Source organism: Helicoverpa armigera, chromosome 19 (genome assembly GCF_030705265.1).
Source record: "Helicoverpa armigera isolate CAAS_96S chromosome 19, ASM3070526v1, whole genome shotgun sequence".
Lineage (NCBI taxonomy): Eukaryota > Metazoa > Arthropoda > Insecta > Lepidoptera > Noctuidae > Helicoverpa > Helicoverpa armigera.
Genome location: NC_087138.1, coordinates 9,847,241 through 9,872,091, shown reverse-complemented (window position 1 = coordinate 9,872,091; position 24,851 = coordinate 9,847,241). Strand labels below are relative to the sequence as shown.

Sequence of the window (24,851 nt, the reverse complement as noted above, 5' to 3'; positions counted from 1 at the left end):
AAGGAGTTTATAAAATATGTAGGTTCTAAAATTCAATATAATTATGAAAACATACAACGTGATCACCCATTCAACTGTGGTCATCTATGTTTAAATTTCTTAAACAAGTTTTGGTATAATCAAGAAATAAAATAAACAGGATCATTGTAAAGAGTTCAGTATGCAAGCATGTCTACTACGGTTACCATCTCTGGAAATAAATCAGAATTGGTCTCGTATTTTCAACCACCTCTTCATTTATCTGATCAATACGAGTGCGGTTTACTATACTTTTCAGTATTAAAAACAAGACCGAATGTGCCCCCTATTAACAGCAGTTCAACAGCTGTAATCAGAATCGAATGTGATCTTGTGCACGGTTCATATCACAACGGATTACCGACTCATTTTATTCATGAATTCGTATCTGATACTGCTTCAAGTCACGGCTACACAGAAATACCCCAGAACGTTATTTACTTCCCAGTGAACAAAAATATAATTTCATCTATATCTGTTAAGATTGTTGATCAATTTGGTAACTGTATTAACTTTGGTGAAGAACATATTCAATTACGTCTTCATTTAAGAAAAACAAAATGATAGTATATTATAAAAACACTCCTATGAAAATCAAACGTCTTATTCCATCTACGACCGTTAAGGTGCATAGACGTAAGAAAAAAGTGAAGAAATTGAGTGAAGCAAATAAAGCTTTTCTTAAAGCTCTAGGTTTTAAAGTATGAATATACTACAAATTACTGAATTACCTCACTTCGATAGTTCGATTGAAAGCTATGAAGTCCACACATACAATCCCTACACTAACAGCTTTAGAGAAAACGATGAAATCAGAATTCCCATACACCAACAAGACATATACGTGTTACCATCAGCCAGTTCAATTTACGTCGAGGGTCAAGCAAAGTTCTTCGACAAAGATGGAAAACCGATTAAAAAATATTACGTTCAGTAACAACCCTGTTATGTTTTGTTTCAAGATATCAGATACGAAATAAATGGCATTGAAATAGATCGCATTAAAAATTCTGGAATAACGTCGACAATAAAGTCTTACGTTTCAATGAATGATGGAGAAAATAAAGTTGCTGCTTTGTGGGCTTGGAACCTAGATGGATTCAAAAGTGATGGTCATTTTAGTGCTATTGTACCTCTTAATAAAATTTTAGGATTTGCTGAAGATTACAATAAAATTGTGATAAATTGTAAACATGAACTTATTTTGAATAGAAGTAACTCTAACTTAAACAGTATCTTAGCAACTGATGATACAGCGCATTTTCAAATAGACATACAAAGATTGCAATGGCGTGTACCACATATAAAAGTGTCAGACCGGGAACGACTGACACTACTAAAACACTTGGAAAGAGATAAACCTATTCAAATAGCGTTTCGAAATTGGGATTTATATGAGTATCCTTTGCTCCCTAAAACTACAAAACATTCTTGGTCAGTTAAGACTGCATCGCAATTAGAGAAACCTCGATATGTAATTTTTTGCTTGCGAACCAACAGAAAAAATAATAAAATCAAAGATAGTTCTCTGTTTGATCACTGCGGGGTTACTAACGTAACACTATTTCTGAATTCACAGTATTATCCCTACGAGCCTCTAAGCTTAAATTTTTCTGAGAACAAATACAATATATTGTATGAAATGTATGTGAAATTTCGTCAGTCGTATTACAATTGTCCTGCAGACCCCTTGCTTAATTTGATCGATTTTAAGGAGAAGGCTCCTCTCTTTATTATAGACTGTTCAAGACAAAACGATAGTTTGAAAACAGGCCCCGTAGATGTACGGCTGGAGATTGAATGTTCAGCGCCAATACCAGATAATACAACTGGATATTGTTTAATTATTAACGATCGACTCGTGGAATATAAACCTTTAAGTAATATAGTACGCAGATTATCATGACAGCCATCGTAGATGTTCAAGGTTTTAAAACAGAAACAAATGAATTTATCATTAAAGAATTTGCTGTATTATTGAATAACAAAATTCAGGTGTTTTTAATTAAGCCGCCATTTCCATTTTACGATTTGACGAAACCAGAAAAACGACAAGTCAGTTGGATTGAACATAATAGAAAAATATACTGGAGAGATGGATTTATACCCTATTCAAATCATCAGAATTTGATTGTAGATATTTTAAAAGATAAAAGTGTTTACACCAAAGGTTTAGAAAAAGTGTTGTGGTTAAAAAATATTTTGAATAATAATAATATAAATAATTTAGAAGATGAAGGTTGTCCTAATTTTTTAAGCTTGTACAATAAATATGAACATTCTCATGATGTCTATAGTTGTATTTATCATAATAAAATATGTGCTTTAAAAAATGTAATATGTTTAAATAAATGGTGTATAGATAATAAATTTTTTAAATAAATATTTGCTTGTTTAATTTTCAAATGTTCTATCCCTACCAATCCCATCAAATGTTAATCATTATAAATTGCTGGCTACAGCAGTACGATATCATTTCATTTTTATCTGTATCTGTATGAAGAACTATATAGTGAGTGAACAGACCATGTCTCAAAATAAATGTAGCCCTCGTTATGACATCTATAATACGTATAAAATGCGTGAAATTTCGTTTAGACATTATTGGGCAACGGCTAATTCAAGGAGAAGGTTGGTGATGGAAATGGCTGAAGCCGGATTTTTTTATTTTGGAAACGGTGTAAATGATAAAGCAGCATGTTTCTCATGTGGAGGTGTTATAGAAGATTGGGAGATTTACGACGATCCTTGGATGCAACATGCTATACATTTTCCTCAATGTTTTTATTTGAATGCTGTGAAAGGAATATATTATATTAATAACTGTCTGAAACAATTACTATATTAGAATATGCGCTATTGCATTGTGTTCTGAGTTGGATCATATCTACCCTATTAGTATATTTATGTATACGATGCCACATTGCACTTGAAATAGATCAATCTGGATCAACAATATCTATGTTATAAATCATAATGTCGGTGGTCTGATTAGTCACCGCTCGATAAAAATAATTGGGGATTCTGGGATCATGCAGTTCGAGCGAAGCGAGAACAAATGATTCCAGAATCCCCAATTATACCCTACTTCTAGGAAACCGCCACATTTTGTTTACATAGACAACGTTCTAGTGACGTCATTCACCGCTGTATTACGGCCGCCATATGACGGCACCGCTTTCCTAGGAAACCAAAGCTTTAGTCTGACACCAGTCTAACCAAGGGGTATCGGGTTGCCCGGGTAACTGGGTTGAGGAGGTCAGATAGGCAGTCGCTTCTTGTAAAGCACTGGTACTCAGCTGAATCCGGTTAGACTGGAAACCGACCCCAATATAGTTGGGAAAAAGGCTCGAAGGATGATGAGTAATGTGACTTAATCGAGATTCGAAAGGCAGGTTAAATTGGTGGTCCCGTCTGTCATTTGTATATCTTTGGTAGTGGTTACGAGCACTTAGAATCCAGCATGTCGATTCTATAAAATATCACAACTCACTTCGACATCACTCTCACTTCGACTTCGATCTAAAGGTAGAATTCCGTGGACGCGACAATAGTCAACCTATGAAAATGTATGGCACCGTTGTCGAGGCCCGTGACAGTCGTGCGCGGCCGACGAATTTCGTAAGCTGCTCGCGGCATTGTCAAAAATTTAATTCTGGTTTTACTAAAATTCTATAGATGTTATTAAGCGCTAGACCATGTTGAGAAGCGTACGGCCGCGAGCGGCTCACGAAATTCGTCGTCCGCGCGCGACTGTCGCAGCCCTCGGCAGCGGTGCCATACATTTTCATAGGTTGACTTTTGTCGCGCGCGGCTGCGACAATCGCGACCCACGGAATTCTACCTTAAAGTTTCGTGATTGACATTGTCAAACTACACTAGCGCTACACTATCGAGCGTGTTGACAAGTTGAACTAAATCAAAGTCGAGATTTTGACAGATCTGTCAAAATCTGTCTATCTATAGGGAGGTAGGGGAGAGATGGGCAGTTGGGAGACATGATCAAATCAGAATAAAGGGGGTCCTTTTATTCTGATTTCTGATCATAGTTTTGTTTTTTATTGGGTAGTTTACGTTACCGACTGGTAACGGTGTTCATCCATAGACTATCTGTCATTTCTGTGAGTTGTCAAGAACAAACACTCGTAAAAGTACTTAAATATTTTGTTGCGGTTTCGGATCGTTATAAAGAAAACTAATGAAAGGTATGTGTATTTTCTATTATTAATTATTGATTGTCAAAATCTCCAGTTACAATTATAGTAAGTCGATGCAATCCACACCTATTATACCTTTAGAAGAGAGTACTACAGCAATAGTTAATGGGCCCCACGTTTTTATTTTAGTCTAATATGACCGGGACCACCTACGTAGGTTGACAGGTAAGTAACTATTTTTTATTTTCTAGTTTTCAGTGCACATAAGATAAAACCGTTTAACTTAAAAGTTTTTTTACCGATTTTTTTTTCATAAACTAAGTCAAAAGTGTCCAATGCTCCCTATGGTAGGGAGGCTTGGACATACCATGTAATATATAATTTGTAAATTTTGCTCTTCTTCGTCAGTGAAAATTTGTGAGGTTATAAATCTGCGCGAAAAATCCTTTATAGAATCTTGTTTCAGGTACCGTTGCCAACTTGATCTAGAGACTATTATATTTAAAATAGTGTTTAAATAAAGTTCTAAGTGTTTTAAAGTGATTAAGTGCCTACCTTTAACGATGGCTAGAATGTTTTTGCTTAAATCTTTATTAGAAGAAGCTCATGCTTTAGATAATTTAGAAAAGCGTCAACAATCTGCTAGAATTCGTAGTTTATCTTTATTAACTCGCGATGATGACTATGTGAGCATATATAGATTGTCAAAGGAGCTAATTGACCAACTGGAGTCTGATTTACTGCCCTGATAAAGCCCACAAAACGTCGAGGCAAAGGACTTACAACTCGTGTAAAAGTAAGTATTGACACAGTTTATAGTTGAAAAATTGTAATCAAGCACACAATAATAAGAAAAACACTTAGTTCTTAATAAGGAGTATTCCCTTTATGTGGTTTCCCCGCCAGCTGATATGTTTTCAAAAGACTCTGTACTTCAGTTATAATATTGGTATTCTCTTAAGCATGAAAATAACCAAATTGGTCTCAATTTTGTTTTCACTAAATCCAGATAAAGTAGGTATTACATTTTTTATTGATTTATTGTTTCACAGATACTATGTTACTTTATCATTCTTGGCTAGTGGCGGTTACCAGAAGGTTATTAAAGAGGACATCAGAACTTATTTATCGCAACCGTCTGCATCTCGTTGCATAAATGAAGTAGTGGAAGCTCTGAACAATCCGGCCGTAGTAAAAAAATATATAAGGTTTCCTCAAAATCAGCAAGAAAGGCAAATTGGCGCTGTCAGTATTTTTTTTCGTAGGGTAAGCATAGATTATATTCACAGCACGAATTTAGAGATTTCTGTTTATTTTATACTTAAAAGCTGCCTCAAATTCCTTACAATAACAAATTATAACTAAAACATCATATTTAGCTAAAATTCTGTGTCAAAACTGATAAAATTAACTGATAAATTTTTAGGAAAGCTCTTTCATTATATCTAGCCGAATATAAGAAATGGCAATAAAAGTTGATAATGATCTGTAAAATCTGATTTTTTATGCAATAAATTGTGAAAAAGTGCCCATCCCTCCCCTACCTCCCCTAAAGTATGAAATGACATTACGAATCGAAGTGAAATGCGAGTTGTTGATCGAGTTTTATAGAATCCCAGTACAGAAAGTATGTCAACTAGTGTTACCGGTAGTAAAGTATAGTTCAATAAGGTTTGAGGTAACATATCTCATAAAACATAGTTTTTGTGTGTGCGTCACGAACGCGAATAAACGTTTTGATTTGATTTGATTTGATTTGATTTGATTTGATCTGCATCCTGTAAGACTGGAATCCAATTCAAACCTTGTTGATTAAAAGCTAGGCAGATGACGGTAACATTTGTATAAACTATTCTAATACTAAGTAATGAGACCTAACCATATTTTACTTTCTTCCACAAAATTGTTTACCCACAAAAGTAATATCCTACCCAAATAAAAAAATCTAGGCCAACAACAACTATCAAAATATATCTCGTTGGATCAGAATAAGAAATCCGATTATGAATGCTTGCTTGAATCCAAATATTACACTTTATTACGGAGTGTTTTGAGACAGCTGCCCAGATTTAGGACAGGATTAATCTGTTTTTGTTTAGGAGCACAAAACAAAGGAAAAATAAAGCCTTTCTAAAACCCTGTATGGCAAAAACAATAATTAATTCTTCGTAAGTGGTATTCTGTTGTCTGTTATACATACATCACTCTAATATTATAAACGTGAAATTTTGAATTTGTGAATGGATGTAGCGTATAAACTTAACCTTTTCGCTAAAACTTTACAGTAATATAACCATACTAAATCAGAACAAAATAAACGCCACTATTTATCCAAGTGCGGGAAGTAGAGAATCCCTTAGGAACATAGATAAAAGTACGCGAAACACCTAGTAAAGTACATAAATAAAAAACATTTACATTCCTAACATTTTGCTCACTACATGCTCTATGGTAGCAAGGTCGTGATGGCTACGCCTTTGGGAATTACGATGCTACACCGTAGTCCGCTACACCGTAGTCGGCTACGCCGTAGCAGTTGCGTAGCAAGAGGTCAAGGTTACTCATGTCACTTGGTATATGTATTATACACTGCCTAAATGTTTTCAATATTACAAAAATGTTTTATTCGTTGCTTGATAAATTATTGACTGTTATTTTGCGCTATAAAACGATGTCTAAAATTACAAGTCTAGAATTTTAAAGAAGACATTCTTGCCGTCTCTTTACCATGAGACCAACTTTTTGGAACCGTGCAACTAGTGTGACGTTCTATTTGAAATAAAAACATTTAACTTTGACTTACTATTGATTAGATGAGGAGCAATGAAAGATAATAGCCGGGACTTTTACCCAGAAATAACATATAAGAAGCAACTTTTTTAACACTTTCATCCAAAAGTAGTGCAGACTTCATCCTACATAGTAAAACCATATAAAAACCCTCCGCCGACCACTTGTTGGCCATCCCCTTAAGCACTAACTCAATGACGGTAGGAGATTGAAGCCTGATTCGATTGCCGCACAGACACAATAAAACGGCTAAGATACACGTTTTACACTGATTTTACAACGTAAAAATCTTTTGGGATTTCATGTTGTCTAGGTTACACAGACAATGATAAAAATACGAAGATTGTATGTTAAATATACTATTTTAAAAAACATAATTGTATATACATAACCTACGATAAATATATAAAAAAATACCTACTAACAATTTCCTTTTCTGATTTAAACTTTAGCTATGAATAGTGGATTGAATACTATCTATCATTTTTAATTAAATACGGTTGGGACCTAATACGTAACATTTCAGGCACACTTCAATTACCATCCCCCATCCAAAGACTGAAGCCAACTACCGTACCATAACTTCAAACCATCATTCTATAAGACAGCTATCATCAAGAGTCTTCAAGTCACGTCTAACCTTAAGAAAACACACGACATCGTAAAAGCAAAAATTACATTCCACGAGACCATTTTAAGAGCCTTTTTGAGCTTCGTAATTAAGAATTTCTCACAGTAACTCCTACTTCGCTTCTGATTTACGACTTGAATTATGGCGAATAAAAAAATACTCGAAAAAAAAACGGGAACGACCAAATTATTTCGCTGTTCAGTTAATTTAAAAAGGGACTCTTATCACTTAGACCTTTGAAGAATAATTTGAGTTTGCACTAACTTTTTTTAGCCTGAGGCGTTAGGAATGAGCCTTTCATTTAGATAGATCGGAAGGGTAATTTCAAAGGATTTATAAATAGGTTTTATGTGGGTGTTTCCCGCGGGTCCACTTGTATTTTGGGTCCAATATATCCGGCCCTAATAAGAAATTATCTTGCTTATTAGTTTACATGTAGTCCGTGGTAGACAGATTTGTTCTACAATATTAATCTGCAATCTTGTGTATACTGTCGATCTTAATAAAATGATAAAGAGCAGTCTTATCCATGCTTATGTCAAAAATGTGAAACTGATTTGTACTGACTCAGTCAGTCAGTCAATACTGACTAACTGAGTCATTAATGGTATTTTTTTATTGTTGCGTATTTTCAATTTTTCTTTGTGCTAAACGACGTATACGTCAGTATTTTCCCTTGAAATATGATAGCTGTTGACTGCAAAAAACATTAATCTATGCTACTATATTTTATCTCTGTTTTATACATGATTTTGTAATATATGGAAACGAAAAATGATACATAATGAAACATATGGCTAAACCACCGAATGGATTAGGTAAAATATTTTACTCTTTGTTATAGAATTCTATAAAGTATATGTAAAAGGGTTCGAAACACCCGATATAAGTAAACACTATTTAATACATATTACAAACTACATAAGCCCACAAAACACACAAGGATGGCTCGGATAGTTACACGCGACCAAACCCATCGAATCACTGGAGTGTTACAAATGTAATTAGCCAATGCAAATATTTGCACAAATGTTGGCGCTTAATACCAGCATACTTTGAGTAAATACTATTATTTTGTCAGTTATTTAGCTACGCATAATTGTTGGGAATTAGTGGCGTATAAATATTTAGGCTGTTAATTGTAAATGTTGAACTCTGACATATGTACTCGTATGTACTGTGTATATGTAGTATGTATCTACGTATGGTATTTTTAAATTCAGGTTTAAAAATATTATTTCCATTTTAAGGCTAAATAGATAGAAGTAAAGTATCAGGATGTATGATGTAATGATTTTATCTATAGCACAGATTTCAAAAAATAGTTTTCCGGGTTTCGTGGGGTATATATTTTAACCCTGTAGGGTAGGTACTATTATTTCCCTTGACACCCAAGAAACACCGCGCTAAATACCTACAAGTATAATATGTAGTCTACGTACTTACAGAAATACAAAATTGCTTACATATTAATAGTAAAACTACTTTTAATCAAAATAAATGGAAATAAAATATAAATTAATACTTCCATCGAATCACGTACATAATTAAATTAATTCGTTTGCAGTTCCCAAGTATCAGTTACAGAAACAATTAAAATATACTCGTTATTGCAAATTCTTGCTTTTTCATGTACTGTAATTAAAATTAATAAAAGCATTAAATACCAACGAAAATTACCGTAATACCCAGAAATCATTTTGAACAAACGTACATTCATTTAAATTAAAAACAAAACCAAATGAATGGATATAATTCTCCAAATGAACCGCCTACCGACCGAACTACAATTGATTGTTCACCAAAAATAAAATCACTCTGTACTAACACCAAAGAATAATATGAAGAGAGGTCAAGTTTCTTAGTATTCGTATTTAAAAACAATATATCACTTTAGTTAAAAGTATTAGTACCAATAGTATTACCTAATTGAAAAAAAGGTAACTGCAGCATAAAACCAGTCAAGTCAGTCACAGAATTAAGTTTAAAAACAAAGCGACTAAACTAACTCTAACCACCTCAAAACCTTTTAGACTAAATAAAATTTCATTATCTCAAAACCGCAGAGATCTTTATAACCAAATATACATAATGGTGGAAACAAAGAAACCCAAACGTAAAGCATCTCATCAAAAATCAAGGCATTCCCAGCTTTGTTTTTTAATCCGTGAATTTTGTACATTTATTTAGCATCCCAAGAGAAATAGTCCTTGAGATAACTGTACAATCCCTTCTGCAATTTACGAGATTAGCTGTATTATGTACGCGAAGACAGACTGAGGCCAAATAGCTGGTGTTTTTTTCTTATATAAATCAAATAGATTGCTTCGTTGAATCAAAAATAAACTGGGATCTTGTTATAGTCGAGTGCTTTTGGTTTTTGCGATGAATATTTTGTATTCTGTATATGAAGTTGGAAAATAACTGGATGTATGATATGATAAGAGGTCTTGTAATTTTGAAGATGAAGTCCTTGAATGTTAAGAAACTCCTAGGTTGTTATGTTTATTTCCACACAGATCACAGCAGACTGATTTCATCTCAACTTAATTACCCCAAAAGTCGGGGGTATAAAAAACGTTGGGGAACAGATACAACGCAAAAAGCAACATAATTTGATTAAATGGAAGATACCAAATAGCTGACGCATTAAATATATTTTTTTTCACTCCCATTTCAAATTAGCATAAAAGATCCTTATCCTTCAGCGAAAAATTTCTGAAAATGAAAACGTAATTCATAGCATGAAGGAATGAAAAATATTTTTCAAGGTACTACTTGAAAGTGGGACTGGGCGTTGAATTTTAAACCTACAACTACTGGTAGTTTCATGGGTGCTTAGTATTCGCGCCGTGAAACGACCCAAGCTGCTTGACCAACTTTGTCAATTTTTATACTTCGCACGTGGCTAGAATAGTCCCCGTGTAGCAGATATTATAAAACTCTAAAGTCCCCCGTACTTTGCAGACGTTTTAAAAGTGGTTACAGTTGAATCTCATGGGTATTGCGACTTCTGGTGCATTTTACGATGTAGTGTTTTGTTTTGAATTTTGTGCTGTCTGTTTGACATCACTTTTAGTGTAGTGTTTCTACAATTGCCTTATGTAAATGGGACAGGTCCCTCAGAAATTGAGACACGAGTCCAGTATTCAGTTTATCGCTTCTCTATTAAATATTATTTATTTATTCCACTGCTGGACAAAGGCCTTGTCCAAAGTTTTTCATATTTCTATCTCACTTCTTTAATCTGAAAAACAGTGTATCTGTGGGTGTTATCATAATCATAATGTAGTTTTATCATCATCAGGCTATCCGTATGCGGAAAGGAGCAAAGTCGCTAGGAAAAGCAAATATGACATGAATTTAAGTTGCAAGATTTGATTGCAGACAACGGGACAGGTGAAACTAAATAAAAGCCTGTAAAATGAAATGACTTTAGTTGGGGGAATCTCCAATTAGGTTTCATCAATCAAGCAGGTTTTGTACCAACACCACTGAATACAGTGTCCTATCTGCTAGAACATGATTTGTTTATTCATTGACCAGACCGTCGTGTCCGATTTATGGGCGAGTTTCGATTTAATTAAATTCAATTAGTAGATACAAATCAAACAGCCCACTTGGTGTGCATATCATTCGATGATACGATTAAATGTTTATTTTCAATTGATTTAAATTGATCATTTCCGTTAAAATCGTTAAAAAGGGGTTTGTAGTACCCTCATACCGCATACTAAACAGTCAGCCGACAGTCGGCCCGAATGTTGTTTTTTTTTGTTTAAGAAAATCATGTCAAAGTTTTTAGTTGGTCTGATACCAGCTGAATACCTGATTGTTGTTATATATTTACTACCATTCATCTTAATACTGATTTATGAGCCCAAAACAAACTATCGGCCGACTAAAAGTTGACAGTGAGCAGTACTATAAATGTTTGTTTTTAATTGATTTGAATTGATAATTTCCGTTAAAAGCGTAAAAAGGGATTTAGATTCGTTTTATTTAAATTGGATGACGGGAAGCGTCAATTTATTTTTTATTATTTAATTAATAAACGTGCTTGTATTTAAATTGTAAATGAAAGGCTAGCGTCAAATTATTAATCATATAGAGGCAAAAGGATTGAATTTGAAATACCTATTTTTCATTTATGAGTCAACGTAGTACAAATTACGTGTATATAATACGTACCTACACTAGGTATTATGTATTTATTTATTAAACGTTGTTACCACACTAACAATCGTCAACTTTATTATCATTGTTCGTGCGACGGAACGCCGCCGTCGGGCGAGCCAATGTTGAGACCAGAAGTTATGCATAGACAACGCACACGCCGTGATTCGTTTGGACAAGAAAACTTTCTGCAGAAATGTCAAGATGGCCGCGGCCAATTTGCTCTCTCCTCGGCACGTCTCAATTAAAATATTATAAATGTGTAAGTACGCTTAATATCGCAGTGATTTCCAAAAAAGTTCAAGTCATAACGCCGTCGCAACATAATAAGTGGACCTTCTTCGTCGGATCGTACGCGAAAGAACAATATTTACGAAAAGTGTTGTATGGACGCACGTGGTGTGGTGGCTTGGCGTAACGTGTGCTGCGAAGTGAGACGTGCCAACTTATCCTATTCCTTTTGCATTTAAGTCCTATCCCTTTTCCAATCTGATTTTCGGTTCTTCTTCCATTGTGTTTATAAAGTTTTCGCATGTCAAGCTTGCACGGTGTGGGGTGATGCGCATACGCTTCAGCTCGCCCGCATAAGGAACGCCTGTTAGCTAAGTAACCGCTGGAAACCGTGAGTACCGAATACATTTATTTATCAAGCTAAAATGGAATCATCAGATAAAATGGATAAAATGCTAAAAGATTTAAAAAAGAAGCGTGCATCGACATGATGTCGGCTTACTAATTTCAAAAAATATGTATCTTCGTTTCAAAACGTGAACTTGTCATTTCAACAGCAAGAAGAGCTAAAATTACGCGTCACAGGTGCTCAAAATATCTTGTTAGATTTTAATGAAGTTCAAGGTAAGATAGAAGATATATGTTCTGAGTCAGAAATTGACATGCAGCTCGAATCGCGCGAAGAGTTTGAGCAAGAATACTACAAGGTTCTTGCCCTTGTCAAAAGCATGGCAGGCTCTGATGAGGGATCTCTGCAAGATTTGCCGAGTAACAGTACTGCTAAAATAAAGTTACCAACCATCACAATTCCTAACTTTGATGGAGCTTATGAGCAGTGGCTAGAGTTCAGGGACACATTTTTGTCACTAGTTCACAACTGTCGCAGTATAACACAAATTCAAAAGTTTCACTACCTGAAATCCGCACTTAAAGGAAGCGCTAAAGCTGTAATAGAATCATTGGAGTTCTCCGCTGACAATTATAACATTGCATGGGAATTGTTAATCAATAGGTTTGATAATACTAGGCAATTGGTTCACAATCATGTAAAGTCCATGTTCACAATTCAAGCATTAACAAAAGAATCTCCGGTGTTATTAAGAAAACTAATTGACAATATTTTGAAAAATCTCCGTGCATTAAAACTATTAGGTGAACCAACTGAGCACTGGGATTTATTTATTTATTTATTTATTTGGTTTATCAACAGACGTTACAGCAATACAAACTTAAAATAATACACAATGGATCTTAGTTCTACTGCACATCCAATTACAGATAAACACAACATGCACATTTTATTTTGCAAAGCACACTAATTTTACAATTCAAAAAGACCTAAAGTAAACTATATTATATAACCTATACTGTGTTAGTTTTACGGATAAATGTTACCAGTGTTTCTGTGTGGATATCATTGAGGTCGCTATATGCATTAACTAATTTACACATCCGTGGAATAGGGGAGTTAGTACCAAACTTAGTTCGTCGGAAAGGGGGAACTAAAGGAGTAATCGGCTTCCTTGGTAGTCTACGTGGGACTCGAAAGGAGAATTTACTTAGGAGTTTAGGGCAGTCAATTTTATTCCTTAATAGTTTGAAGATAAACCTTAGGTCTAGGGTATCTCTCCGTTTTTCGAGGGACTTCATTTTGAAAAATTCTAACTTATAGTTATATGACTTCCTTTTAATGTTTTTTCCCTTTGAAAATCCGAGGTAATTTAAAAATCTTTTTTGTACTCGCTCTATTCTAAGGGAATGAACAGCAAAGTGAGGACGCCAGGCAGTACTGCAGTATTCCAGAACGCTGCGTACCAAAGTGCAGTAAAGTAATATTTTCGTTTCCGATTTCTGGAATAGTTTGCTGTTTCGAATCACGAATCCTAAAGCGCGTAGACTTTTTTTTATAATTCCGTCGATATGTGGTACAAATGTCAACTTACTGTCTAATGTAATACCTAGATCTTTGATACAGTTGGTTTCCGCTAGCGGGGTGTTACCTATGATGTATGTTGTATCAATGTTACGCAGTTTCCGGCTAAACTTGATGTGCACACACTTTTCACAATTCAACTGCATTTGGTTTTGGGAACACCATTCGGATAGTCTATCCAAATCCTCTTGCAATAAGGCAGCATCTCGTGGGGATGTCACTGCCCTTACAATTTTCATATCATCCGCAAATAAAAAAGGAGTGGTATTTTGGAAGCATGTAGTGATATCATTTATGAATAAATTGAACAGAATAGGACCCAGATGCGACCCCTGCGGGACACCCGATGCAATAGCGTAACGGGCGGAGCGGAAACCGTTAATAACAACATAAAATTCTCGATCACTCAGGTAAGTTTCGAACCACTTCAGAAGTACGCCATGAACACCGTACATGGAAAGCTTTTCTATTAGAATTTTATGGGAAACTTTGTCGAATGCCTTGCTGAAGTCCGTATACACAGCGTCTACCTGAATACCAGTGTCCACCGCTTCAGATAATAATTCTATATATGAAACAAGATTTGTACATGTCGAACGAGCTTTAACAAACCCGTGTTGGTCCTCACTAAGGAATCTTTCAAAGTAACGCTGCACATAAGGACAGAGCAAGGATTCTAAGACTTTACCAAAGATGGACAGTATCGAAATCGGTCTATAGTTTTGAACTAAATGAATATCACCACTTTTAATTACGGGCACCACTTTAGCGAGCTTCCATGCTTTTGGAAATTGTCCTGAGCTAAAAGATCTATTAAATATTGCCGTCAGCGGAACCACAAGACTTCGTGCACATTTTACTATAAAATTTGGAGGTATCCCGTCAGGACCCGCACCTTTGGATGTATCCAACTGACTTAGTTTTTTTAATATCGCTTCGTTACCCACCTTTATGTTTGAAAAATTGTCATGAGTAATAACACATTGAGTATGTGCTTGATTAACGGTGTCTAGGGGTTTGAGGTTGCTGTTATAAACCTCTGCATATGCGGTTGCAAATAAATTGCAAATTTCGGTGCCATCTGACGATTCAGTAAATCCGTTAGTAATGGTAGCTGGGTAATTACTCTCACGAGCACGTTTATTTTTTATAAACGTCCAAAAATACTTTGGATTTAACTTTATGGAATTTTCCACTTTATCTATGTAACATTTATAACATTCTTTAGAAAGTAGATCACAACGTTTAGCTAATAATTTGAATGATAAAGCGTCTAGCGGGTTATGATACTTTTTAAAACGTATCCTAACTTTATTTTTTTCCTTTAGCATTTTTATTAATTTTACACTGAACCAAGTCGGGTACTTATTATTTTTTTTACGAATTAGTGGCACGTAAGACTTGATGGTTGTTTCCAATTCGTTGTAAAATATCTTAACCATATCGTCTACACTCTTACAGTTTCCAAACTGTTTGTCCCAATTTATACTATTTAAGTGATCATTAACAAGTGCGTAGTCAGTTTTATGGAAATCCCTCTGTTCATTATTTTTGTTAGCTTCTAGTTTAACTGTTCTGATGTTTGTTAACTGTATTTCTAAAGCAGGGTGATGACGATCAATCGAACTTAATGGTATGGCTTTTTGTACACTGCAAGATGGGATATTGGTTAGTACAATATCTAGGATTCTGCCATTGTCATTGGTGACATGGTTACATTGCTGGAAGTTATTAACAGCGACAAAATCGGTCAACACATCGCCAAGAGCAGATGTGTTGCTTACTGCAAGAGAATTATTAACTGCGACCCAATCAATATTAGCAATGTTGAAATCTCCAATGACACAAGCATAAGCATCTGATTTGTCTAAAAAGTTATTACAATTTGCCACGAAGTAATCAAGTACTGATTTTGTGATCGGTGGAGGAAGATAAACTGCACATAATTCTATCCGGTGCGGTATATTAGTGTTTAGGTCGATAGATATCCAAATATCTTCACAATTGCTCTCTCTGCACGATAATCTTTGAGAATTATATTTTTTTAATACGGCAATCAATACTCCCCCACCGTCTTTTTTGCGACTAAAAGTTGCAGTCTCTCTATCCCTCCTGTACACAATATACCTATCATCAAACAATTCACTAGTATACACATTGCTATTCAGCCAAGTCTCCGTCAATATTATTAAGTCATAATTCGCTGTGCTCACAGAGGTCAGAAAATTATGTGTTTTACTACGTAACCCCCTAACATTCTGATAAAATATATTCAGCATTGTTAAAGACTTAAACTAAAAAACATGAAAGTTGCACAGGCCAAATAACATTCACACGAGTTTTTCAAGGCAAGTCTTATCCTTGATAACCTTATACTCGGAAGTGCTGTCCTTACGCATTAAAATACGGCCGCCTCTCACCCAAACGAACATATATCCGAGGGCTTTAGCTTTCACTCTTGCAGCGGCATGAAGAGCCTTGTTAGACGGTGATAGGTGTTCTGTGATAAAGATTGGTTTTTTCTCACCCGCTATTCCCAAGTGAGATGAATTTAACTTTTCCTTTCCGCTCTTCTTATTATAGTTAATTGCAGCCGCTAAGTAACCGTCTCGAGCTCTGGGAGAACAAAATTGAACCACAATAGATCTTGGACGGTCAGAATCTCGGTTTAACTTTGCAACTCTGGTACAGTGTAGTATCTGATTTTCTTCTACATTATGACCAATAACGGAACCCAACTGTTTAGTTACAGACACCAAATTTTCCGATTTAAACTCTGGGACGCACTGTATTTCAATATTGCTGCTCCTGGCATGCTGTTCAATTGAGTTCAGGCGACCTGTTAAATTGGAGATAGTATTCTTCATATCCTCGTTCTGTGCTTCTAAATTCTTTGCTAAGGCTGAGTATGTCGTAAGTTCTTTCTTGATATCATCGTAGTCGTTACCAATGAAAGCCATAGACTCCTTCATGCTTTGTATTTCATCTTTGATTGTCTTCAATTCCGAAGTTACCATGGAGTTTATAGTGTTTTTTAATTCAGCAAGCATTTTGACTGTTTCGGCTTCGATAATTTCACTGACAATAGTGCGTATATCTTCCGTGGTTGCTGGATCTGAATTAGCAGACGGTGGTGAGGAAAGGGCCAGCCGTTTCTTGGAACGAGACGTTTTATTGTTTGCAGAAACAGCACATCTCGCTGGGGCTGCAGACATACACAAGAAACAACGCCAATTCGGTGCCAAGAAATCAGAAGGATCTGCTCGCTTATGTGTTGATTTCAGACAAGTGAGGTGAAATAGATGTTTACATTGGCAGCAAGTGGCACAATCTTCCTCTTTATCTTCATTACAACAGCTCCACGTAGCAGACATTATTATGTTTAATTTAATGTTGTAGTAAAGAAAATAGAAATGTTTTTTTATTCTACAGTTTTTGTTTGTTGCTCGTTGGTTTGTAATTCAGCACACTAATAAAGATCTTCGCGTTTGTTTACTATTCTTGTACCAAAAGGCGCACACTAAAAAAGGCCCTCGGGTGCTCAGTCACAAAATACATAGGTACAGAAGTCAATCTACATACAAAGCGCGTTCGAGTCACGCAGACAAAGGTGTCTATGTGTGCGTGTTCACAGACGCGCTGTCTCAAAACAACTCAAAACAGTGCGAGCGCGGCTGCCGCTTTCTTGAGATAAGCGCGTCACACAAAGGTAGATAAATGTGCACGCGTTGTGATACCTACCTAACTGTAATTTGACTGTAATATTTTTAATTTTAATAACAAAAGAAAAAGTAATAATGGAGCAACAAAATTCGTATTATAATTGAACAAGTTGACGGTTGTTTTATACAACAATAAACAGTGAATTGTCGTTTTTTTAGCCTGTCGTATTACCTATAGTATGTACCTACTTATTTTCTCATATTTCGATGGTTCGTTTAATAAACGCAGTAGGTAGGTACAGTTAGGTGGGTAGGTAAGCGCCCCGGCGGCGGCCTCTGGCCCAATGCCGTAATAAGTTTTGCTAGTGTCGACCCAGGCGAACCTGCCTACCTACCCTCAAAGATTATTGCTAGTAGGAGTTGATAATTTTTGTGATCATGGCGAGACTATGTTGTAAGGTAGACGAAATAAAACTCGCACATCAAGTTTTCTGTAGGTAGAAACAAGCTTAGATCAGGGACTGTACCAATCCATTACATACAAAAATATTTCTTTTAACAAGTAAAGAGTAGGGTAAGTATATATGTATGAATAACAAAATTATAAATTGCGGTTTCTGAAAAACGGTATCTCGTTCAAACGAATTTCCGTTGAAAGTGTTTATTAACCTCTTGTATGCCACATTAAATATTTTATTATTATTGGTTTATATTTCATTTTTCCTGTTTTATTCTCAACAATACATCAAATAATTAGATACGAGTACAACTACCACGTTAGTTTTATGCGCATAAAACAGTTGACAACCCTAGCGCGACCGCCGAGTTTAGGCATGAAAAGTGAAGTACATACATGAGATTGACTTCTGTACCTATGTATTTTGTGGCTCAGTTCAACGCCAGTCGGCGCAAGCTCGCGAGAAAAACGTAGTAAGCGCCAGGCGATTCGCGGCGCTTACGCGTTCAACCACGACGCACTTTTTGTTAATAATTGACGGTGAAACTATTTTTTAAACGGTTTTATTTAGCTCACCCAGTTTGTTTTATTATTTATTCATTCTTTTTTCTTGGGTCAAATTTAGTAATTCAAATTTCACCCTCTTCCTGTCAACCGATTAATCTGAAATTTTGTATACACCTTTAATTCCGATGACAATACAATATAGTAATATCAATAACATTGTAAATCCAATATGGCCGCCGGCACAAAATGGCGGATAACGTAGATTTTATCAATCCCATCAATATGGGTATCAAATGAAAGGGCTCAACAAGCAGAATACAATATACTATAAAAAATTGAAATCCAAGATGGCGGCCGCTACAAAATGGCGGATAACGTAGGTTTTATCAATCCCATCAATATGGGTATCAAATGAAAGTTCTCAACCAGTAGAATACAACGTACTATATAAAATTAAAATCCAAGATGGCGGCCTCTACAAAATGGCGGATAACTTAGGTTTTATAAATCCCATCAACATGGGTATCAAATGAAAGGTCTCAACAAGTAGAATACAATTTACTATGCAAAATTGAAATCTAAGATGGCCGCCGCTACCAAATGGCTGATAACAATTTTTTATCAATCCCACCAATATGGGTATCAAATAAAAGGGCTTCACAAGTAGAAAACTGTCAGTAACTCCAGCGGGGCCCAACAGGGCCAAGGCCTGCCTGGGCTGCGAGATTGTTCGAAAGAGTTACCACGGCCCTGGTACATTAAAGGCCTACGACGGAACAAAACGGTTCTTAGTCAAGAGTCTGGCACTCCCTCACCGCTGCTGACCCACAGCAGGAGAGGTCATGTGATGATTTTTGGGGTCGTTAAAAAAAAAGTATCTGGAAGGGCTATGTATGAATTAGATTGTAATAAATTGTCAGGTAACAGACCGTGTAATAATGATGCACTAAATGAATTAGATAGAATGAGGAATATTCGGTAGGCATTTTCATTAAATACTAAAACTAGAAAATAAAAATCGGTAAAAACTTTTAAGTTAAACGGTTTTATCTTATGTGCACTGAAAACTAGAAAATAAAAAATAGTTACTTACCTGTCAACCTACGTAGGTGGTCCCGGTCATATTAGACTAAAATAAAACGTGGGGCCCTGTGAAATCCTACCTATGGCAAAGCATATCTTTATACTTTGGTAGATCATGAGCTACGGCTGATTATTGATTGTCAAAATCTCCAGTTACGATTATAGTAAGTCGATGCAATCCACACCTATTATACCTCTAGAAGAGAGTACTACAGCAATAGTTAATGGGCCCCACGTTTTTATTTTAGTCTAATATGACCGGGACCACCTACGTAGGTTGACAGGTAAGTAACTATTTTTTTATTTTCTAGTTTTCAGTGCACATAAGATAAAACCGTTTAACTTAAAAGTTTTTTTACCGATTTTTTATCGATAATATTTCGATAGAATTTATCAAATTAGACACTCAAATACACCTTATTTTAGTCTCAATCACAGTAGCAATGTTAGTGTTTATGTTTGACCACTTTATAGCACTTCTAGTCACTTTTAACACAATTATTTTTATTTAATGATGTGGAGCAAAACAAACAGCTGCTTCGCAAAATCGAGCGACAGGGATACATTAATTATATATATTGTAGTTTCCAAATTAGACCCCATCACGGAGCGTGACTGGGAGGAACATAGAATTAATTTAAACACTGGTAATAATTCAAAGTCAATAATTAAATTGGAAAATTTGTTACAGTTTCTTAGGAATAAAGCTGAAATATTAGAGACTCTCATAGTATCACATAGCAAAATAAATGCAACCAGTGGATTTGAAAATAAAAAACAAACAAATAATATTTCCACATCTAAAGTTCATTGTAATGTAGTTACTAATAAATCTAACAATAAATCACAATCTAAGTCTACAAAGTTCTATAAAAATTGTTTAATGTGTAATGAAAAACACCCTTTGTATTCTTGTCAAAGTTTTCTTGATTTAAGTGCGGAAGATAGATTAAAAATAATTAAAGACAAGAATTTGTGTATAAACTGTATGCGTTCCGGCCATTCTGTAGGTACTTGTGTCTTTGGTCCGTGTAGAAAGTGTGACAAAAAACACAATTCATTAATTTGTGAGGTTGCTAACTGTAAGGATAAAGGTCAATGACATCTAGTGAGCAATCAGCTGTTAGCAATTCAGAGCTTGACACTAGTAATATAACACATAGTAACTCCTTACAAGTACACAATATTCAGGCGGGCTGTAACAATGTGACTAAAGTTGTCTTATTATCAACTGCCATTGTCGATGTACGTGGCCAATCAGGTGAATACCATAAAGCGCGCGTTATACTGGATAGCGGAAGTGAACGTTCATTTGTTTCGCAATTTTTCATAAAGAAATTAAAACCTAAAATTATACAGTCCACTCAAAATATACATGGTGTCGGAAACTTAATAACACAGTGTTCGCAATCCTGTACTATTGAGTTTCGGTCACGAAATGGAAGTTTCGCTTCGCGTGTTCAGTGTTTAATTCTCCCGCAAATATCATCAAAGTTACCTACAACAACTTTGAATATAAATCATTTCAGTATACCGGACAATATCACTTTAGCTGATCCAAAGTTTTACGATAGTCAACAGATAGATATGTTGATAGGTGCGGATTTGTTTTGGGAGGTTATTTGTGAAGGTAAAATGCGACTTATAAACGGCCCTTACCTTCAGAATACAAAGTTAGGTTGGGTCGTGTCTGGTTCAATTAAATGTTTAAATAATCCACCTATTAAAAATGTTTCATGTAATTTTACACAGTCATCAATATCTGATGATGATTGTTCATTAGATAAATCTTTACGCAAATTTTGGGAAATAGAGGAGGTGACCGTGAATAATAATAATATCGGCACCGACGAGGAACTCGCATGCGAAGAGCATTTTACCAAAACAACAAAGCGACTGGCTGACGGGCGCTTCTGTGTGCGAGTGCCATTCAAGCGTTCGCCTGATTGCTTGGGCGACACTCGTACTCAGGCCGAAAACCGGTTTTACTCGTTAGAAAAGAAATTACTACGTAATGCCAAGTATAAACAAATGTATAGTGATTTCATACACGAATACATTGACTTAGGTCACATGAGTCTTGTTCAAACGTATAGTACACCGCATTATTTTTTACCTCATCACGGAGTGTTTCGTGAAAACGCTACGACTACTAAATTGCGTGTCGTTTTTGATGCCGGAATGGTGTCGAGTTCAGGTATTTCTTTAAATCAAATACAGATGGTTGGTTCCGCCATTCAAGGTGATTTAATTTCAATTTTACTTAAATTTGCGTGTTTTATTTTACGTATATGGGTTAACTTTGACCGCGCGAACCCAAATGATGTGCAGAATGTTACTAAGCGACTCGCAACTGGCGATAACACTCAGAACAAAACTTTAGGTATTGGTTGGAATAATGCGTCAGACGAATTGAACTACTATTCGCAAATAAAATCAGACTCAATTATTATTAGTAAACGCATTATTTTATCGCACGCAGCCCAGATTTTTGATCCGTTGGGGTTAATAAGCCCGTTTATAACAATAGCCAAGACATTGTTACAAAAATGTTGGTTATTAAAACTAGATTGGGACGAACCTGTTCCTAGTGACGTAGCTTATGTCTGGAACCGGTTTACTAGCAACTTATCTTCGCTTGGCAATCTACGTATACCGCGATATGTTATGTGTTGTGACCCAATACATACTGAACTACATATATTTACTGACGCCTCGCAGGTAGCGTATGGTGCCTGTGTTTACGTCCGCACTATTAATAGTGAATCTGTCGTTACGGTGCGCTTGTTATGCGCTAAGGGTAAGGTCGCACCTACGAAACCCACAACTATACCTAGGTTGGAGTTGTGTGGCGCGTTATTAGGAGCGCGATTATATTCCAAAGTCATTGGCTCTCTACGTTCTACAGTCAATAATGTCGTTTTCTGGACTGATTCCACCGTTGTTCTAGGATGGTTGGGTATGCCTCCTAATTTACTAAAAACATACGTCCAGAATAGAACGGCAGAGATCCATGACCTAACCAAGGAGCACCCATGGAGACATGTCTCTGGCAAAGATAATCCTGTGGACTTAGTGTCGCGAGGAGTATACTTAGATACACTTAGTTCTTCATCATTATGGTGGGACGGCCCACAATTTTTACACAATATAGACTTTGAAATAAAAAATATATCAAGTAATAATAACGTAAATTGCGACTCAGAGTTGCCCGAGTTAAAGTCTAATGTGCTTTGTCACATAGTTAATCAGTCAATTGATGACAGTTTATTTCCATTTTCCAAGTTTTCTCAATATTTAAGATTGAAGCGTTCTGCTGCTTATTTATTTCGATTTATTTATAATACGCGCAATAGAAATAATAGGCGAACGGGCTTTTTAACCGTCACGGAGCTCGAATATGCGGAACTTGCTTTGGCTAAATTGAGTCAACAAGAATCTTTTCCCGGTGTTTGCGAGTCGCTTAGCAACAAAAGGGTTATAAAGAAAAATGCGCAATTGCTTAAGTTAAATTTATTTCTTGACAAAAACAATTTGATAAGAGTAGGTGGACGAATACAAAATTCTGAAAATTTTAATTTTAACAAAAAACATCCAATTTTATTATCTGCAAAACATTGGTTTACCGTGCTCCTCTTTCGGCATGAACATCTCCGTACCATGCATGCTGCGCCGCAGCTATTGTTATTTACAATAAGGGAATCTTGGTGGCCGATCGCCGGTCGCAATCTCGCAAAATGTGTAGTGCACAAATGCGTGAAGTGTGCACGTTTACGCGCGACCACGGTTACTCCGATCATGGGTAATTTGCCTCAAGAACGTCTCGACCCTGGTTATCCATTTATACGGTGCGGCGTGGATTATGCGGGGCCGGTGTTCACGTTGAACCGTAAGGGTAGAGGAGCAAGGGTTCAAAAATCCTACATTTGTTTATTTATATGCTTCGTTACGCGTGCTGTCCATCTGGAACTTGTAAGCGGTCTCACATCCGATGCTTACATGTTGGCTCTCAAGCGGTTTATCTCGCGGCGTGGTAAACCGATTGAGATCTTTTCTGACAATGGCAAGAACTTTGTAGGTTTAATGAACGAATTTTCAAAATTCTTAAATGATTGTTCTGATGATATTAAAGAATACGCAACTTCGCAGACTATTAAATTTAAAATGATTCCATTTTATGCTAGCCACTTTGGAGGCTTATGGGAAGCTGGCGTTAAGAGTTGTAAGCATCACCTCCGTCGTGTAGTTGGCAATGCACATCTCACGTTTGAAGAGTACACTACGGTTTTAACGCAAATTGAAGCTATTTTAAACTCACGTCCTCTGACTCCCATGTCCACCGATCCTCTTGACCTTCTCCCCCTTACTCCTGCTCATTTTTTGGTTGGCCGTCCACTGACTGCGCCTGTGCCTGCCGACGTCCACGATGTTCCTGAACACCGACTCACCCGATATCAGAGGGTTGAGCAAATACGGCAGCACTTTTGGAGGCGTTGGTCTAAAGAATATGTGTCAGAGCTGCAGACCAGGAGCAAGTGGCAGGAACATAAAAATGACCTAAAAGAGAACACGCTTGTCCTTCTTAAGGATGACAATCTGCCACCGTTGAAGTGGAGCTTAGGAAGAATACTGAAAACCTACCCTGGGAAGGACGGTATATCTCGTGTTGCCGATATACGCAAACTAGACGGCGTAGTAAGGCGGGCATTTTCCAAGATCTGCCCGCTTCCTCTAACCGACAATTAATACTACAAATCAAGCCAAGGAGAGAGGCGTCATTCAACGTTGAAACCTGACGCTTTCAAGGCCGGGAGTATGTTACCACACTAACAATCGTCAACTTTATTATCATTGTTCGTGCGACGGAACGCCGCCGTCGGGCGAGCCAATGTTGAGACCAGAAGTTATGCATAGACAACGCACACGCCGTGATTCGTTTGGACAAGAAAACTTTCTGCAGAAATGTCAAGATGGCCGCGGCCAATTTGCTCTCTCCTCGGCACGTCTCAATTAAAATATTATAAATGTGTAAGTACGCTTAATATCGCAGTGATTTCCAAAAAAGTTCAAGTCATAACGCCGTCGCAACAAACGTATATAAGTACTTTTTTATTACTATCCCTATTAAGACGAACTCACATTCGACTTTTATTATATTTCTCTCTTTTATTTGAAAACGTCAATCCTAATTTGCACTTCGTTTTTA

General features: G+C 36.2%; 2 protein-coding genes across 2 annotated transcripts; one reads left to right on the top strand and one right to left on the bottom strand.

The window, feature by feature from the left end:
- Positions 1-16,266: 16,266 nt before the first annotated feature.
- On the bottom strand, positions 16,267-17,310 carry LOC135118258 (uncharacterized). Its single transcript, XM_064039586.1, has one exon. It carries the CDS (start codon positions 17,308-17,310, stop codon positions 16,267-16,269), a length of 1,044 nt encoding a protein of 347 aa, XP_063895656.1.
- Positions 17,311-23,443: 6,133 nt separating this feature from the next.
- LOC135118257 (uncharacterized) lies at positions 23,444-24,391 on the top strand. Its single transcript, XM_064039585.1, has one exon. The coding sequence runs from the start codon at positions 23,444-23,446 to the stop codon at positions 24,389-24,391; it is 948 nt and encodes a 315-aa protein (XP_063895655.1).
- Positions 24,392-24,851: the final 460 nt, after the last annotated feature.

Excerpts from the sequence above, each read along its gene's own strand:
- LOC135118258 (XM_064039586.1), bottom strand. The coding sequence starts at position 17,310 with ATGTCTGCTACGTGGAGCTGTTGTAATGAAGATAAAGAGGAAGATTGT.
- LOC135118257 (XM_064039585.1), top strand. The coding sequence starts at position 23,444 with ATGGGTAATTTGCCTCAAGAACGTCTCGACCCTGGTTATCCATTTATA.